At 35.3% G+C, this 20,169-nt stretch overlaps 1 protein-coding gene across 1 annotated transcript in view; it reads right to left on the reverse strand.

Annotated features, from left to right (window-relative positions):
• Positions 1 to 563: 563 nt before the first annotated feature.
• LOC132549283 (glutamate receptor-interacting protein 1-like) overlaps positions 564 to 20,169 on the reverse strand; it is a 38,596-nt gene continuing 18,990 nt past the window's right edge. Inside the window, exons 3-21 of the mRNA XM_060213204.1 lie at positions 18,018 to 18,089; positions 13,491 to 13,554; positions 12,872 to 13,017; positions 12,036 to 12,198; positions 11,735 to 11,880; positions 11,213 to 11,360; positions 10,696 to 10,895; positions 8,375 to 8,569; positions 7,353 to 7,539; positions 7,088 to 7,227; positions 6,669 to 6,746; positions 6,137 to 6,206; positions 5,713 to 5,858; positions 5,328 to 5,469; positions 4,779 to 4,924; positions 4,035 to 4,060; positions 3,087 to 3,225; positions 2,232 to 2,827; positions 564 to 1,796 (exon numbers count right to left, since the gene is read on the reverse strand). Of these exons, the coding sequence (XP_060069187.1) occupies positions 1,575 to 1,796; positions 2,232 to 2,827; positions 3,087 to 3,225; positions 4,035 to 4,060; positions 4,779 to 4,924; positions 5,328 to 5,469; positions 5,713 to 5,858; positions 6,137 to 6,206; positions 6,669 to 6,746; positions 7,088 to 7,227; positions 7,353 to 7,539; positions 8,375 to 8,569; positions 10,696 to 10,895; positions 11,213 to 11,360; positions 11,735 to 11,880; positions 12,036 to 12,198; positions 12,872 to 13,017; positions 13,491 to 13,554; positions 18,018 to 18,089 (3,026 nt within the window). The 3' untranslated portion in view covers positions 564 to 1,574. The remainder of the gene's footprint in view (positions 1,797 to 2,231; positions 2,828 to 3,086; positions 3,226 to 4,034; positions 4,061 to 4,778; positions 4,925 to 5,327; positions 5,470 to 5,712; positions 5,859 to 6,136; positions 6,207 to 6,668; positions 6,747 to 7,087; positions 7,228 to 7,352; positions 7,540 to 8,374; positions 8,570 to 10,695; positions 10,896 to 11,212; positions 11,361 to 11,734; positions 11,881 to 12,035; positions 12,199 to 12,871; positions 13,018 to 13,490; positions 13,555 to 18,017; positions 18,090 to 20,169) is intronic.

The following is a 20,169-nucleotide window of genomic DNA, read 5'->3' on the forward strand; positions in this document are numbered from 1 at the left end:
GAGAGCCCTGGATTATCATATCTTATATGACTATTCCATGTTAACAGTAGATGGGATGTATTTAATTACTTTTAAATAATGTGCATGTTGCAAGCTACCTTCAGGAAGTTGTCTTTACAGTGCTGTATAAAATCTGTGTATTACATTACTATTATAATCAAAATAAGAATTAGAAAATTTGTAGATATCCATGATAATTTAAAATCTATGGTTGTGTGTATAAAGATTCATAAACTTACAGTATTTCATTGAACAATTAAAAGCCTCGGACAGATAATAATCCCCTCCATGTGTCCTGCTGTTCACGGAATTACAAAAAAGGCTAACATTGAGTGGGAATCTCATCCCCTGACAATGAATGAGAAGCCCGTCCCCTAACATTGAGTGGGAATCTCATCCCCTAACATTGAATGAGAAGTCTGTCTCCAACATTGAGTGGGAATCTCATCCCCTGACATTGAATGAGAAGACTTCCCCCTAATATTGAGTGGGAATCTCATCCCCTGACATTGAATGAGAAGCCCGTCCCCTAACATTGAGTGGGAATCTCATCCACTAACATTGAGTGGGAATCTCATCCCCTGACAATGAATGAGAAGCCCGTCCCCTAACATTGAGTGGGAATCTCATCCCCTGACATTGAATGAGAAGTCTGTCTCCAACATTGAGTGGGAATCTCATCCCCTGACATTGAATGAGAAGACTTCCCCCTAATATTGAGTGGGAATCTCATCCCCTGACATTGAATGAGAAGCCCATCCCCTAACATTGAGTGGGAATCTCATCCACTAACATTGAGTGGGAATCTCATCCCCTGACATTGAATGAGAAGCCGTCCCCTAACATTGAGTGGGAATCTCATCCCCTGACATTGAGTTAATCATGCTTTGGAGGTTTGGTTCATACACACACATATATATCTTATGATATAATTTGATCTGCTATTAACACCCAAAATATCTAAAACAATATCACAGGTGATTCTACCAACACACACATACCTAGGACATCACATACTTACATGTCATCAACTTCCAAATCACACCTGAGATATCACATTCTTATAAGGCCATCCCATCTTCACACATAAACCTGGGACATCCCACATATAAGGGCATGGTTTGTTTTCACTTTTCCTCACACACCTAGGACTCCACAGACCTCTGGGTGTGTCATCATATTTCCATACATATCATTACCTTTAAAAACACCTATGAGTATGTCATCATCTTTGCACAAACACTTGGGACATCCCAAATTTACGGGGGTCATCTTTCACACACATAGGATGTCACCCACCAATGGGTGTATCATCACATTCCCACACATAACTGGTGTGTAATGTCATTGTCTTCCCACATAACAGGGGTCTACAAACACTTAAGAGTGTGTTATCGTCTTCCCATATATACCATGTTATCACCTTCAAACATACCTGAGAGACCATACACTTAAGGGCATGTTATCACCTTCCCACACACACCTGAGACAGCATACACTTAAGGGCATGTTATCATCTTCACACACATGCACCTGGGACATCACATACCATATTTTCCCCATACCCCTAATTGTCACACACTCTTAGGTGTGCCGGTCTCCTTAACTAAATGTGAGCCATCCACATAGTTGTGATCCCTGACAGTTTTGGTTTCTTTCACTTTTCCTTCCCCCGTCAGACTCCTGTTCTTGGCGATAGGATTACGACATATAATCATGTCCAGTTTGTTTCCTGCTTTGGTTATCAGAGGTATAGTCAAACAACAATCGAAATCCCGTGTTTTATGTCCGTTCACCTGGAATCAAACACAGAAATATTCATTTGGACAACATGTTCAAATTAATAATATAATTAGTCTTGATCTGGATCAAAAGCAAAACCAAATGAGTGTCTAGCTGTTTAATTTCCAGGGGATGTGTTTGTTATTTTATGATAATTAACATTACATTGAAAATTTCATCCATGAAATAATGACACTCGTATGAATGAGATGTTCTTTCACATTCAAATCCCAAAATTTTAATTTCAAATATAATTCAACTGCTTTAAAAGAAAACTGAAAATTTTTAAGCCATGAAAATAACCAGCAATACAGTATAATGATATCAATTGCTTGTAAGTAACTCAACAATCGTAACTCTAAATGTATTTTGACCAAAAAAAAACACTTAAAATTCCGCTACTACATGAAATATGTTATCCAACAGTCAACCGAAACTGATCCACCTACCTGGAGTATTCTATCAAAATGTTTCACTCCTGCTTTGTCGGCGATGCTTCCTTCCCGAACTCCGCTGATGTAAACACCCTTTTCATACATTCCATCCGACAAACCAAATCCAAAATCGTCTATTGCAGTTTCCTTTACAAGTTTTACTTTGTGTAACTGGAGAGCTGTCGGGGAGAATATGGTTTTCACATGATCCTGATAGGCGTCAGTTTTTAATTGATTGCCTTTACTCTTTGTACCCTGTTTAGACCGTCCTTGCATATGATGGAGTTCACTTTCACTAGAGAAGTCCTTTGCAGTACTATGAGAGAAATTTTTTAACAACTTTGACTTATGTTCAGAAGATTTCCGTCTGTCCAAACTTGCTGTACCTCTCTGTTGTAGACTCGCACTGATTTGTTTTAACATTTCTGATTGGTTTTCATAGTCCTTAAATGCTTTACTGATCTGCCAATCACTACCATCCCCTTCATCACTGCAGTTGTCCCGACTACAGTTACTGTAATTGTCCCACTCTGAGTCTGAAGGATTAAATTCACTACAACCATTTCCTGTGGTTTCTGTGGCAAAGTTGGCAGAATCCTGGGACTGTGATACTAAATTCATGAAGAAATACAGATGTAAACAAATCTATCTCTTATATAGACAATAAAACATCGTGAACAGTATTTTGTTTGATAAAATCTAGACCTGAATGATTATTTTTTCAAACTTGCGTTATTCAAATCACAAAGCTAGAAACAGTTTAGATTTATTTTCCGATTAAAAATGCTCCGGGATAATACTTTGTTAATAATTCAAACTAGAATATCCACAATTTAGTTATTTCCTTGATTCTGGTATCTCAGTACATACCGCTGGGCTTGGCTTTAGGGAGAGGCTTGCCCACAATGAGGGCATGTGCCCCTGTCCCTGAGCCCACATCTGGTCCAGAACTGTCCCAGGACTCCATGGCACTGTCTACACTGGCTATAGGTGTGGTGGAGCGGTCAGGCTGACAAAAGGATGAAAATACATAAACGTTATTCAAACAATTACAGCAGTCTATAAAGCTTGTACGTACAACAAATATTATAATTACACTGAAAATTAAGTCTGGCACAACTGTCTCTCAAGCTTTTAACACAACAATTAACAAGAGGCCCAAGGGCCTTAACGGTCATCTGACATAAAATACAAGATTTCAAATTTTTAACTTGAGAAGGAGACGAATATGTGTTTTCAAGATGGCAGCAATGACGACCATGTTTGATTTCAGACCAACCTGAAATTAACAAACTTTGGTCAGGATCATGTCACGATCATTTTAGGTAAGTTTCAGCTCAATGAGACATGTAGAACTTGAGAAGAAGTTGAAAATGATTACGACGGACGACGTAAGATGGAAGCCGCCAGACAAAAAGCGATCGCAATAGATTATCAGACCCCTCAGTCAGATGACCTAAAAAGGAGTCTGGTACATTTATCTATCAAACAGGTTACAGAACAAGTTATGCTTTCTACTGAAAAATTATCAAAACAAATAAGGATATCAGCATCTTATCAATAATTATTTCTGGTGAAAGTTTACAATGTGTACAGACTTATTTATTATACTGAAATATTTCACACAACATCAACGCTACTACATATCAATGGTATTCTAAGAGGACAATGAGTTGTGTTTCTACAAAGTTAAATCTAATTTTAAAACAAATTATTTAAGTATTGAATTATCCTTGGAATATGTCATTTATATCAGTTCTATATATAAGCATTTCAATTTTCAAATTATTTTTACTTTTTAATCAAATAATCACTTACCAACTGTAGTTTTTTGTTTTTAGTTTCTGAAAAAAGAAAACATCAAAAGAGTTTAAAAGATATTCAATGTCCATTACATCAGCAAAGAATATCTAAAATCTATTTAAAAAAAAAATATATATTTTTATATATATATATTTCTTTTTGTTTGTTTGAAAACATGATTAAAAATAATATTCATGGCACTTCCAGGTTCATTAAGTGTCTCAGTTAAACTCAAAATCCTCGCAATGTGTTAAATAGACAAAAATACTATTCCAAACATGTGACTTCCATCCAATGAGAACTTTACCTGAAACAATAACTAGTCTTTGAAATTTCTAGCACCTCGGTAGGAAGATATCCCATTTGAGAGAAGAAACAATTGACTCCAAAATCAATACAAAGGTACTAATAAAAGTCTTAATATCTAACTGTAAAGATACCATACTTTGGGCTTAGGAAAGATTTTTACATTATCTCTCATCACTAATTTATTTTGTCATTCATATTACCCCAGCATACATTATGTGGGATTTCAAGGTAAATATTTTTATTCTTGTAGGGACTATCTAACAGTGAAGTTTTTTGCTATACTGTGGAAATGAACTTTAAAGAATATAGCTGCACTGACCATGCATTATGCAAACTTCTATGTCTAGAGATGGATGGACAGAGTTATCCTTACATACTTTCCTTAAAACCTCAAATGCTATTTTTTGAAATATTTAAAGCCCTGAGAAACAATATATTGGCCATACTTACTTGATGTCTCAGCAGGGCGGGCAATCCTCAAGTTAACTATGTCTCCAGCAGTCTGTAACATCTGTGTTGCGTCGGTGAGAGTGCGTGCCCTGGTAGTAGTACCATTGATGGCCAACAATCTATCACCCATGTGAATAGCAGCAGTCCTGGAAACAGAGTATTTTCTCGTATCTCTACGTACAGTAATTCCTAATTGATTCTTACTATCAGAAATATTTGACCTCGTTTTCAATAATGTTTTATATTGTGAGATAATTTGACATTCAACATTAAAGTCATACACACCATTTCTAAAGTTTATAAAATCTTAATTACCTGTTAATTTAAATGTTTCATTCCTCTAACTGACAAATTTAGTCTCCAAACCAACTGGGAAGTTTCCATTTAAGATATATATGTATACCAATACCTTGCAGTGCCCTGGTAGAATATGAAACAGATCTCATAATTTCTTTTTAATCGATTTAAAAATTATTGCATGAAACCATTAAAAAATTTAATTTTGTATGCATCTGTAGAAGTTATCTGTACCATGTACATAAAACTAACCGTTCTGCCAAGCCACCCTCAATGATATCAGAAATAATGATTGGGTCAGCAGGGTTGTCTGTCCCTGATATAGTGATACCCAGAGGGCCACCATGTCGCTGTAACTCCACTGTGTATGTCACACACTCTTCTCCACTATCATCTGTAATGTAATATTTACATTTACACGGTATCACTATGGAAATTCATGCAAAATTTGCAATTATAAGTATTGACATCATCATGTGACCATTCTGATACCATTATTGCTAGCATAAAAACAGCAAAGTCACCCCTTTGAAATCTTTGAAAAAACATTAGTGTATCTGGCCCACTAAATGTCTGTAACATGGTTTTATTGTAACATAGTGTAGGTACTAGAAATTGTTTTGTGTACTGTATTTACCTGTATAAGGATCATCCCGTTTGAGTTTAAGTTTCACAATGTCGTCCCAGCTCTGTAAAGTGTTCTCTGCTTCCTCCACACTTAAGTTATCAGTTCGTATATCATTGATGGTTAACACTTTGTCCCCGGGCTGGACAGACCCACACCTTGTAAACAGACAAACCACACATGACAATCACCGGACCAATTACTTATTCAGTATCCATGAAACTCAAGAGAAAACCAACATCTTATGAATACAATTGATCATGAAATTAAAAAAAAAAAATCTCTCTGTAAGGTTGTATATCACAAGACCAGGGTTTATTTAGTTTGTATACTAAGAGACCATGGTTTGCTGACAGATGTTTTGAAAGATTAATTCCACTCTTGTCTACATAGATTATGATTTTATACCTTCATTTTCTCTGTGAGTTTACTTTACCTGTACGCCACACTGCCCTTCTGGACCCCGGTGATAATGATAGGTTCAGTGACCTTGTCTTTACATGCCCCTGTTAAGTTAAGAAATTGATTTCATGTTATCTTATACTTTTTTGTAATAATTACTTCACAATTCATTTTCTATTCATGACAAGCTAGAACAGAAATAATCATTGCTACAACACAGAAATACTTATTATGAATAAATATCAGCAATGATTATGACTATACAAGTTATTTAAGTAATCATGCCATTGAGGATAGAGTCTACAGTGTAATTATATAATTCCAACAGTCGTCCCAGTTTGGCTAATTCAGTTTCGTGTAAATCTATACACTGATATTCATGTAAGCCTATCACACAAATTTTTGTAATATTTTAGTTCGCTGTTTGCTGGGTATCTAATTTCACACCGTAAATTCAATTTCACATATTTCATTTCACACTATCTTAACTGACTAAATCTAGTGAAAATAAATTCCCTAAGAATGTTTCTACTTATAGAGTATCTGAGCTGCTGAAAGACACTTACTATTGATAGTAATTCCAATTCCTCCGGCAGGGTAGGGAAGCTTGACCACAAATGTACCAGAGCTAGGCATCACTGACTCTGTAACATCAATAGTATAATCATTATGTAAAGTACAATTCAACTTGTAAATACCTAGATATCCTTTCAGATTACCAAAAACCTGCTTTTCCTTAACTTGGAGCTGGCTTAAAGACCACAAACTGTTGATGATACTTTAGCCTTTTGATAATCAGCAGGCTACTTTTGAAAAACCACCATCTGTTTGAAAACTTTATGAGAACACTGCTGATCTTTAATTTAGATAATACATGTACAGTATTAGAAATGAGTAAGTACAGAATCTCCAGCACAGTTGGAAGGGGAGGTAGCATCTAGAGAAAATGAAACCACACTAAGGAATGTTGTTATCAATAACATACCTGTAATATCAAACTCCATATCAAGTTCTACATTAAGTTTGGCCTGTCTGAGGATACGACTCACTTCTTCTAGACTACACTCACACGTGTCCCTCCCATTGATAGATAGAACTCTGTCCCCCTCTTGTATCAGGCCACACCTACAGGTGATAAAGAGAACATAATGAGTGCAGTTCATTTCACTCATTTTCTGAGCTTCACAAACCAAAAATATTATTTATTCAAGATAATGCAATAACAGCTGACAAATAGTGAAAGAACTTACCGCTCTGCGACACTGCCCAGCTGTAAACATGACACCACAGGGGCATCATCTAGGACAGAGTGTTCACTGTTACCAGTTACAATCATCCCTAGTCCACGATAGTCGCCCTTCAGACTGACTGTCACTGTCTCCGAGTGGCACACCTGATTACTAACCATCATAGATGTAGTCGCTGATGATATAGACACTGGACAAAACATATCAATTTTAATTTAGTACTCTTTTCTGTTTACTTTTAAACAGTTTTCATTTGTACCATTAAGCATTAATTTTCTATTCTCTTTCCTGTAATAGGTAAAAAAATCATCTCCTGTTTTGGAAACACCTGATTACCTCTTTTTCTGAACATTTACTTGAAATCCAGTAATCTGTATTCCAAATGTGACAAAGCTTATGTCATTTAACAGGATTTAATTTCAATCTGATTTACAGTGTCATTAAATTGTCATTTGTGATAAAAGGGAGACAATCAGCTGTCAAAATGAATTTTGTATTAAGAAAATTAATCCGCTTAAAGTATCAAATACAGCTGCAGCTTTGATGTTAGATTTACTGTAGACATACATAATTTGGTAATCAAATTTAAGTACATTATCACTTTTGGCTTGAAATAAAGAATCTGCACATCATATTTTAGCACAATAATTTTAGCATAAAAAGTATTGTTTATTACACAACACTACCTTGTAGAATTTCTGTATTATCTAAACCAGTACAAGATCGACCTCAAATTTAATGTACAAATGCTAGGAGAAAAAATAATATTTTAAAGTGATACCAGCTGTTATTTTATGCTTTTATTTTAAAAACTGCAAATTCTGAAAATTTCCAAAGCCAGTTCTGCATAAGTTTTAAAACTCCTTGCTAATTCCTTGGAGAATCTTCCACTGATGAAGTGTATTAATGATATACCCAGTACATGAGAAATTGCACCAGCTTTAAAAAGAAAATGTTACATACATCAAGCAATATTTAATCAGTCAAGATAGTACAGCAGATTTAAGATTCTGAAGTATACTCACTACAAGAGCTAGGCTTTTTACTCCCCTTCGTAAGGGCAGCTTGTTTCCGTCCTGACATTTTCAATGTACCAGACCCACAAGGAAAGGAGAGCATGCTAGATGCTATAGGGTGCTGACTGCCGAACCCTACAGGGGTGGAGAAAGATGATGGAATAGCAGGAAAGGAGGATGCTGCAGCTAGATGCGAGTTTCTTACTGTAATAGAAATTAATTTGAGGATAGCAGGGAAATAATGATTTAATAAGCTGATAGCTTATCATGCTGAAGCCATAAACATGTATTTTTATGTTTTGAAAATCTCAAATTTTTGTCAAGAATTATTTTTCAAATGGATAGAAATCTGTCACATAACAAATATAGGTACATATTTCATATGTGATAGGATCAAATCAACTTCTAGCCTTCAATTTGTATAATAATATTTTAATGGTCACAACTGTCAAGAAAATCACAACACACACTAACCATAGAAACTGGTCATGTGTTCTTACACACAATAACCTCAAAAACTGAAGGCATCTGCACATAGCAACCACAGAAACTGATCATGTGCCCTCACACATGGCAAACTTAGAAACTGATCTTGTGCCCTTACACACAGCAACCTTAGAAACTGATCATGATGTGCCCTCACTGACAGAAACTGATCATGTGCCCCTTTACACAGCAACCTTAGAAACTGATCATGTGCCCCTTTACACAGTAACCTTAGAAACTGATCATGTGCCCCTTTACACAGTAACCTTAGAAACTGATCATGTGCCCCTTTACACAGTAACCTTAGAAACTGATCATGTGCCCCTTTACACAGTAACCTTAGAAACTGATCATGTGCCCCTTTACACAGTAACCTTAGAAACTGATCATGTGTCCCTTTACACAGTAACCTTAGAAACTGATCATGTGCCCCTTTACACAGTAACCTTAGAAACTGATCATGTGCCCCTTTACACAGTAACCTTAGAAACTGATCATGTGCCCCTTTACACAGTAACCTTAGAAACTGATCATGTGCCCCTTTACACAGTAACCTTAGAAACTGATCATGTGCCCCTTTACACAGTAACCTTAGAAACTGATCATGTGCCCCTTTACACAGTAACCTTAGAAACTGATCATGTGGCCCTTTACACAGTAACCTTAGAAACTGATCATGTGGCCCTTTACATAGCATCCTTAGAAACTGATCATGTGCCCCTTTACACAGTAACCTTAGAAACTGATCATGTGTCCCTTTACACAGTAACCTTAGAAACTGATCATGTGTCCCTTTACATAGCACCTTAGAAACTGATCATGTGTCCCTTTACATAGTAACCTTAGAAACTGATCATGTGTCCCTTTACATAGCATCCTTAGAAACTGATCATGTGTCCCTTTACATAGTAACCTTAGAAACTGATCATGTGTCCCTTTACACAGTAACCTTAGAAACTGATCATGTGTCCCTTTACACAGCAACCTTAGAAACTGATCATGTGGCCCTTTACACAGTAACCTTAGAAACTGATCATGTGTCCCTTTACACAGTAACCTTAGAAACTGATCATGTGCCCCTTTATACAGTAACCTTAGAAACTGATCATGTGCCCCTTTACACAGTAACCTTAGAAACTGATCATGTGGCCCTTTACAGTAACCTTAGAAACTGATCATGTGGCCCTTTACATAGCATCCTTAGAAACTGATCATGTGTCCCTTTACACAATAACCTTAGAATCTGATCATGTGTCCCTTTACACAGTAACCTTAGAAACTGATCATGTGTCCCTTTACACAGTAACCTTAGAAACTGATCATATGTCCCTTTACACAGTAACCTTAGAAACTGATCATGTGTCCCTTTACATAGCATCCTTAGAAACTGATCATGTGCCCCTTTACACAGTAACCTTAGAAACTGATCATGTGCCCCTTTACACAGTAACCTTAGAAACTGATCATGTGTCCCTTTACACAGTAACCTTAGAAACTGATCATGTGTCCCTTTACATAGCATCCTTAGAAACTGATCATGTGCTCCCTTGCATAGTAACCTTAGAAACTGATCATGACAATAGATATATGCATATATGTGAAGAATTCCAAATATGAAGATTTATAGAACAAGCTATATTTCCCCAACACGTACCAAGGGCAGACAACATGCTATATGTACTGAGTATATAATAAAGTATATTTTTCAACACACAACAGTAGCAGAGAGCATGCCATCTTCAACGAGTTTAACATGGCTCATAAATTTTCTTTCTGATAAGGTACCTGAGACAGAGAGCATGCTAAGTTTATACTTAATAATAATTTTGATTCTGATTACAAACCTGGGGCAGAAAACATGCCATTTTTACTGAGAATGTCACGAGAGTTTTGTTGCTGAACGACCCTGACCGGCAGGATCTCCAGCTTTACCACATCCTCTGTGCTATTCCTCAGTAGCTGTGTTGCCTCTGCTATTGACATGTGCTCCACTGTGGCGCCATCTATTGACAGGATCAAGTCTCCAATGTTCAATGCCCCACATCTGGAAAGAAAATGTCAAACATTTAAATGCTTCACTGTATCAACATTTAAGTAACCAAGTTTTTTCTTTGCTGTCCATTCTTGTTTCCTTTATTGGTGATCATTTTACCTTCTTCTATGTCGTCATTCATTATTTCATGTACTGTTCATCACTACTGTACTATTAAACATGGAATTCTTTCAAAATACATATTCTAATACATGTAATGTCAACATCTACTGATAGGAAAATCTCAATTATGTCGACAATTTATCAAGATAGTGATCACACAGGAAAATCTAAATATTATGTGCAATTGTTAGAGATGGAGAGAGTACCTGTCTGCTATACTCATGGGCTGCATGTTGTCTATACAGAGACACCAGCGCCCCTGATGGGAAGCCTGTGTAAGAGCGATCCCTAGCGTTATGCCTGGCAGTTTGTCTATCTCCACTAATAGGGGACCTAGTGCATTCTTCACAGCATCTAATAACACAAAAAATGATACATTCAAATAAAATATTCTGTTACTTGAGAAGATCCTATTAGATTTAATGCTAAACATGGAATAGGTACACATATCCATTTTCAGTAAACCTACAAGGTTGTGAGGAACCTTGACCTACATATTACCTATCCATCATAAAACACACCGAACCTTCACATAACATTGAGGAACTATGGTGTATAATTTGCTATATTAGACTTCATGACACGTCACTTTTTAACCATACTGCTGTAGGATCAACTTAGACAGACCTGACTTAACTCACACTCTACAATGATTTCACCTTGACTGACCTTGCCAACGATCATCTCACATCATATTCTACAGTGAAGGTCACCTTGATCTCACTTACCCATGACAGACACATCATATTCTACGGTGAAGGTCACCTCCTGGCCACACTGATGAAGGAACATGTTGACTTCAGACAAAGTGAAATGGGCCACATTGTACTCATTAATTGCTACAATCCTGTCTCCAATCTTTATAGATCCCTCCCTGGAATATTCAACATGTACAAGTAGATTGTGCAAAGTACATAAAGGTGAAAACAGACATTACAGGTATAAATGTGTACAGTACCTAATACTCAATATTTAGATAAAAGAAACATACAAATAAATACTGGTTAAAGTACAGTGTCCAAAAGTTACCTGTCAGCCGGACCACCTCCTCTGATGTGGGTGATTGTTAGCGGACGGATCTTCACCTGCTTGTCATGGTAACCACCCCTCAATGTAAAACCAAAGCTCTGACCCTCCTTTTCCAGGGTAATATTACTTTGTTTCCAGCTAACAGCAAACGAGTCTGAAATGGCTGTAAGATAAATTTTCATTTAACACAACAGAGGTCAACAGAAAGGCATGTTATCAGAATGTATGTAATAAGAATGTATTCATAACAAAACATCTTAACTTCTTATTCATTACAAGAAACTATTTCCAAACTTCTACTTGTCTGCCTGATCTTGTCCCCTGTTTCCTATCCACCATATCAGTGTCTAAAACTCGTCTAATTTTGTCAGTTCAACTTAATATTGAACTGCTTACATCCTGAAAAATGCTAGAATCCCCAATATCAGAATTTAAATCTCGAAATCCTTTCGGGATTAAACATATATAAACATTTTTTTCCCCTGATGACCATTTAAGCAATCTGTCACCCTTGATTTAGATAGGCTATGACCTGGTATTAGATGACTAGAGGTTGGCAACACTATCATGTTTCACCAAACCAATCTACTCCTCACCAATCATTTATGTCTCTAAAAGTTATCCACCTATTACCCTACTTGCCTATCCCTCCATTCAATCTTAAAAACTTCCTATAAACTATGATTACGTAAAATGATTACACAGCCTACACGAAATTCACTATTTCATCATGCATGATCTCTCTATTTCCATCGATCAAGCATGATATCTTTCTATTTCCTATCCATCAAGCATGATCTCTCTATTTCATATCCAGGTTGATCACATTTACTTACAATTATCGGGTAATTGGTACTCCACCTCCAGAAGCACCTGCTCACCAACATTACGCAGTAGACTGATGATCTCATCATGTTTCATATCCACCGTCTTTATCCCATTAACTGACAGAATGTAATCGCCTATCTCCAGACAGTCTGACCTGCAGGACAAAAACACATTGTTACCAAGTCAAGAGTTATGTCCCCTTAGCAAAAATTCTTATACTGGCTGTTACTTTACTAGGTTTAACATCCTAACAATAGCCAGGGTCACATGTGGAACATTTGTATACCAAAGACAATAAGAATATTAATTAAATATTAATGATAGATACCGATACAAAATGTTTTTTTATACTACATGAACAGAAATAGAGCAATCTTTTATTGTCCAATCATATTAAGATATACAACACTTTACATATATCTCAGTATATAATAAACTTATAAACTGTACATGATGTGTACTTCTCTATGTCCTGGATGTATAATTAGAATATTAACAAATTCATATCTAGTAAGCTTTATCTGTGGTTACATAATCAAGAGATGCAGCACATGCAGGATAACAACTTCTTTAATTACAGAAAACAAAGACAACTGTGAAGATATATTCTATTTTATTATTACTTACCTGTATGCTATACCACCAGGTTTCAGATTGGATATTTGGGCTCGTAGGTTTTTATCTACACCACCTGGTAAAAAACAATTAATACTGGTAATGATCAACAAACATGATATACAGCTGTATTATCACTGTGTAGGATTTTCTATTTCTAACAGTTTTTTTCAGTAACTACTTGAATGAACTTTTACTTACAACAGTGTGGTATCTTTATGACACAGAGATTTTACAAGAAATATCAGGAAAAAATATCATTACACAAATATTACACATACTAATGTGAGGTCTCTAATCACAATACCTGGTAATGACTGTTGAATTGATTGTAATATGTAGAAACTGACATTCCAACCTTAATGTACTATTCAATTGTTTCAAACTTTTCACTCTTGCATTACTAATGTCAACCATACAATTTGTTGTGGATTTACTTTCATAAACGATATTGTGGAAAAGGTGGATGTTCCGTAAATTAGTCCTCAAAGATATCTTTATACAAGCACAATCTCCTGTGCTGAGACATGACATAAAACCTTCTACTTTAAGAGGTTTCACACAAGTAACATTAAATCTTATATCTAGTAATTCAATACAATTCAGAATAAAATTTGAGTAATTTGTATGATATGAAAGTGGCATCAGATGAAATGGATCAACAGGGTCAAGTGATGAAATAAGAAACTTATACAATAAGGAAATCATTTAAGTCTTTTATGATTCCAATGAAACCAGAGTCTGATCAAGTGTAAAACTTGACATTAAAGTATTATGGTGTAAATATCACACAAGTGTCTGATCAGGTGTAAATTATTATTACGACATTCTTAATGGCCCATCAACACATAAAAGGTCATTAGGGCCAGTCAGGTGTAAAACTTTATGTTGTGGTATTATAGTGTAAATATCACACAAGTCTGATCAGGTGTAGAACTTGGTGTTATGATACTATAGGGTAAATATTACACCAGTGTCTGATCAGGTGTAGAACTTGATGTTATGATACTATAGGGTAAATATTGCACCAGCCTGATCAGGTATAGAACTTGATGTTATGATACTATGGGGTAATATGAACTAAATCTGTTGAGAGGTTGAAAACTAACAGATTTATATAAAGATTCTATTTGTTACACTAGGGAGGCTATGCAGCAAAGGCATGGCCACTTAAACACTTATTTTATATCTGATTTGACACAATGTTAGAAGTACCATATCCTTATCAGTTGGGATGTCAAAATAGACAAGAAGATGGGGGAACTGGTATCAGTATCAGACAGCAGGCTGGGAGAAGGAATCAAGTATACTGCAGGCCAAAGTGAAGTCTGTACACATAGCTTGGACCAGATCTACATTGATTGACAGGGGCTTTAGTGCTACCACCTGTCTAATCCTAACTCAAGGAAAACAGGAAAAAACATAGAGTAGTAAAAATACCATGAAGTGTCCGAGTTTTTCACCAAGAAAACCAGCGATAATTGAAATATAGGACTAGTGATGAAGATTAGTGTTTAAGCTAGCGTTTCATGTCCCACTGTATCTGTTTTACAAACAATTCAACATTATTGTGACCTGTTCATCCCATGCTTACATAGTATCTGTCCAGCATCTTGTTAAATAGAATGTTTATCATAAACCCAGTGGGTCAACACATGATCTCTGACAATAAGAAATGGGTCCAGTTTATATAGGACACCAAAATAGTTTAGGTTTGAAATACTACTGAACAGCAATAAACATGGGTGGGCTTATTACAGGACAGTGAAATAGCCTTGGGTTGTAAATCCACTGAAGGACAAGAAATATGGATAGGCTTATTATCAGACCTGGGTTTATTTCTGGACAAATACTGTGAAATATTAAGCATAGTTCAATCAATACTAAAACTGATAAAAAAAACCCCTACACCCAATATATTGTGAAATTTTTAAAACGCAACTTTTGAAAAACTTAAATACAGATAGATACAGATCCATCTTTAACGACATCAATATACGCTAGAAATTGTTGGCCAACAACGGGATTTGCACCTATACACAACATCTTACCTAAAGGTTAATCATTTCCACAAACATGATAGCTAATTGTGTAAGTGATTTACATATCACATATCTAGACTCTAGACTTACTTCAAATTATTCATTTTTGCTATCCGAGAAAAAAGAACTTCTACATGTGACCCCTTCCTAAAACCAGAAGATTATATTTGACACTATATTTTCTTACTACTATCAATAACAATCAATTTCAATATGCAAATGATCAAACATCGTCATCTTGTACCTCTTAGTAACTGAAAAGTATCAATTTAAAATTTTAATAAAATCAACCCCTGTGACCTTCAAGCTGGTCAAGGTCATTCATATTATCAAACCTGATTGCTAACAACTGGGATAAAATTGAAACTGTCACTAAATGGTCAAGGAAATCTTTCCCATAACAATTAAATGAAATACAAGTGGATATAGACATAAAAGAAGTTTGACCAAGTTGTTGGCATTAAAACGATTGAAGGAAATTTTCAAAATGGTGTTAAACATTAACAGTAAATGCTTAAGAAAAATCGAGAACATCAAATTCATCAGAATGACATTCTCCATCGATCTGTAAAGAAATATTTTTAAAAAACCAATAAAACAAAAGAATGAATTTTTTTTGCACATATTTGACATATATTGTATTATCATGTATGGGGGAAAATGAGACACATATACAATTAATATAATTGCACAAACTCTGTACAATCAACAGTTGTCCAGCCCTAATAAATACTGATAGATTGGTTAAGGATACATGCTACCACACTGCTACATAAAACTCTTATCCAAAAGAGCTTGATAATATAAATACAGCTTTTAATTAATACTACTTTGGACTAATGATCTGGAATTGTTTAAGCCTTGTTTAAGTTTTCTGTACCAGTAAATAGACATTTTTCTAAATAGGTTGGAATTTGGTACTATCCTGAGCGTAGATAAAAACATCTATAACAGAGGATTTTTCAGAGTATATATTTATAGACCATCATAGCCTTAATCAATGTGGTTACAACAACTACATAGAAAACTAGGAGTTTACTATTCAGCACAAAGAGTCCTAAATGGAAGTATCTGTATACTTCAACACAAAACATGTAAACAAGAGGACCATGTATGTATACTTGACGTTATACAATTATACAGAATTTTATGGAGCCTAGTTTCCTATAGATAATAAAAGACGTGGGTTGACAACTTGTCTGTTATGGTCTAGAAACTTAAAATATATGTCAACCTAACACTCTTATTTTTGTAGGGGACTAAGTGTACACAACATAATGGTGAAGATTTTTTAGCGAAATTGTTTTCCCATCCATATGAATTATAATGATAATGGACAATTTTCTCTTTCAGTGGAACAGACTGACACCACTTACGAGAGGAGTGTCTGTGTGTAGGTTAGACAGCCCGTGCATGAAGACATTTGTGACATGTGATGGAGACCTCTGATAAACAGCTATGTTGAACACACAATCAATACAACAGAACAACAGCTCCAGTTTCAAGATTGTTCCTTACTTCAGGAAAGGTTTTACATAAGGAATCATTAACCAAGAAATAAGGAAACAAAAGGAAATTTTTTACATTTTTAAAAGTTCAGAATTTTTCTTTTACTCCAAATGTGTAAAGAATTTCCGTCATTTAAGGAATCCTCCTGACATGGTGACAAGCATACATCATACATGAAGTTACCCATGTCAGAAGTGGAGGCCTGGATAGCTTAGTCCTTAAAGAGCTTAGTAGGCCTAGCTAATCTGGGGTGATGATTTCTAGCCATGGCAGTATATGTTGAAACTGACTGATCTATGCCAACATGGTTGTGTTCTTAAGATACTTAATCCTAATTGCTCTGGATAACATGTAATGGGCCTCCCATACGTCATTCACCGAGGTAGTCACCAACTACTTAGAGGAGATCTGACCTCAAAATGACCCTGGCTTTTCATGGGCAATAAAACCCAACAAACAAAAAGTCAAAAACTCATTTCATTACCTAGCATTGGAAATTTCATCCATCATTGTCACAGACCTATCAAATATTTACCATTTACTATCCTATCTCTCTCTTTTGTTTGTAATCTATACAGACTTTATCAATACCATTCATGTTGCCTCATATTCGATTAATGGCAAGTCAAGAGCTTGTACATTGGTATCGTTCTTAGGAACCTTACAGACCAAATATCACCTCTAGAAGATTATTTGAAATCCAAACACTTTTTAGCAATTTAACTTAGTGAATCAACTGAACAAATCTGATAACTTAACTTGATCTTGACAAATAACATATTTGTATTGAGTTGACAGAATGGATAAGGAAGGGGGATTAGTTTTGGCATGTCCAGCATTTCTCCAGTCAATAAATGACCTAATAACCTAAATTGACAAATATGACTGGTGATTATAATATATTAGCTCATAAAATTACTTCACCAGCATGCTTCAAGTGTCAGGCAAATGAGAATTTTGAAACATTTTTCAATACTTCTAAAATTACCTGATATAATTAACCCCAATCCAAATCCATCTCTCTTCAGCAACTCAACTGTGGTCACACCTTTATTGTCATCTGAAACATACAGCATCATAACAGAATAATCAGTAACCTGATACCATTACAAACAGAAACTTGGCCAAATCAGGGATCTATAGTATATAGTCTTTATCTGGTATTATATGTTCCTGGCTAAAATAGACATCAAATATTCCTGTTACAATAGCCGTTATACATCTATATGTACCACAATTAAACTTATATTTAAGTTATATTCACTTATTACGTACTATAAGAAGACTGTCTGAATACATCTAATTGCTATTTTTTAATGTCTAATTTTCATTGTTTTGTTTGAAAATAAAACAATGAAAATAAGACATTACTGAGCAGTATTAATACCCCAAACCAATGTTGCAATTTAACTTTGAAGTCTTTATTCTTTTATTCTAGGATGTTCATGATTTGTATATTAAAGCCTAAATTTATATCCTGAATAATGTTCACTTCCAATTCTGACTCAGAGAGCAGTTTAAAGGAAACAGATTTAGTAGTTAAGCAGTGAGTAAAGTCTTGAGTTTGATTCACCGTAGGGAACTTACCAGTGGGGATACTAAGGGAAGCAAAACTTTCATGAAAGTAGCATCTTTCTCTCAAGCTTTAGTTAAGTCTAAAATGGCAATATTTTGACCCATGCCTCTTTCTTACATGACCTTCAAATACCATGTGTTGCTGCTCTGAATGATCAGTCAAATCTCTGCTCAGTGTTATCTAACATACATTTGATGTTCATAACAAAATTTATGCGATGTTTTTAAGAAGTACGTTTTTTGGTGGTAACAGGGCTATAAAATGGCCTTGTCTCTTTGACACTGACTTTAATTTCTATTCTTTCTTTAAGGAAAAACAAATCACCATTTGATGATCTACATATGTAAGTTTGAATGAAATTAATTTAATTTACATGCAGTTTTGTTTTTCTATTTTCTCCTATTATCCTGATTACAGCACGTTCAGGTCTGTGTGGGTTGTATATTATATATATAGAATGAGTGCAGACTCTGGGACAATGGCCAATGTGTATTGTACAAATGGACTAATTTTGTCCCTCAGGTGGTTGTAATCTGGCATTTCTCAGGCCTGATTATGTGCTGACACTTTTATCAGACCTCCTTGCCTTATCACCTGAGTGTACCCGACAACATGGTTACTTTGTGAGGCCTGAGTCGCCCTTCAGATCCCTCTCATCAGCCTCTGGTCCAACATATGATAGCAAGGGTTTAGTCAGTCACAACATCAGGATTCACATCCAACTTTTATTGATATTTGCTTTATCAATTCATCTAACATTTCATCATAAGATGTAGGGTTTAAAAGAAATTAAGTTCTACTCTTCAGACATGCAAGTTAATCTGAAAATACTTAAACAATTATTACAGAAATTTTATAATAGGACTAAATAATTATTAGAATGTAAAAGAAATATCAAAGTATCTATATCTACACAGCAAATTAACAACATCACTTTCCTCATACTGAAAGTAATACATTTACACTATCTTAACTATTCATACTTCTCCAGCCCTTTATATCTAGGAACATACCATACTAACTATACAGATATCTCCAGCCCTTTATATCTAGGTGCATACCATACTAACTATACAGATATCTCCAGCCCTTTATATCTAGGTAAATACCATACTAACTATACAGATATCTCCAGCCCTTTATATCTAGGTACATACCATACTAACTATACAGATTTCTCCAAGCTCTTTATATCTAGGTACATACCATACTAACTATACAGATTTCTCCAGCCCTTTATATTTACCTACATACCATACTAACTATACAGATTTCTCCAGCCCTTTATATCTAGGTACATACTATACAGATATCTCCAGCCCTTTATATCTAGGTACATAACATACTAACTATATAGACTTTTTTAGCCCTCTATATCTAGCTACATACCATACTAACTATACAGATATCTCCAGCCCTTTATATCTAGGTAAATACCATACTAACTATACAAATTTCTCCAGCCCTTTATATCTAGGTGCATACCATACTAACTATACTGATTTCTCCAGCCCTTTATATCTAGGTTAATACCATACTAACTATACAGATATCTCCAGCCCTT

Source organism: Ylistrum balloti, unplaced genomic scaffold (genome assembly GCF_031769215.1).
Source record: "Ylistrum balloti isolate Yb309-2 unplaced genomic scaffold, AGI_CSIRO_Ybal_v1 Utg370052, whole genome shotgun sequence".
Lineage (NCBI taxonomy): Eukaryota > Metazoa > Mollusca > Bivalvia > Pectinida > Pectinidae > Ylistrum > Ylistrum balloti.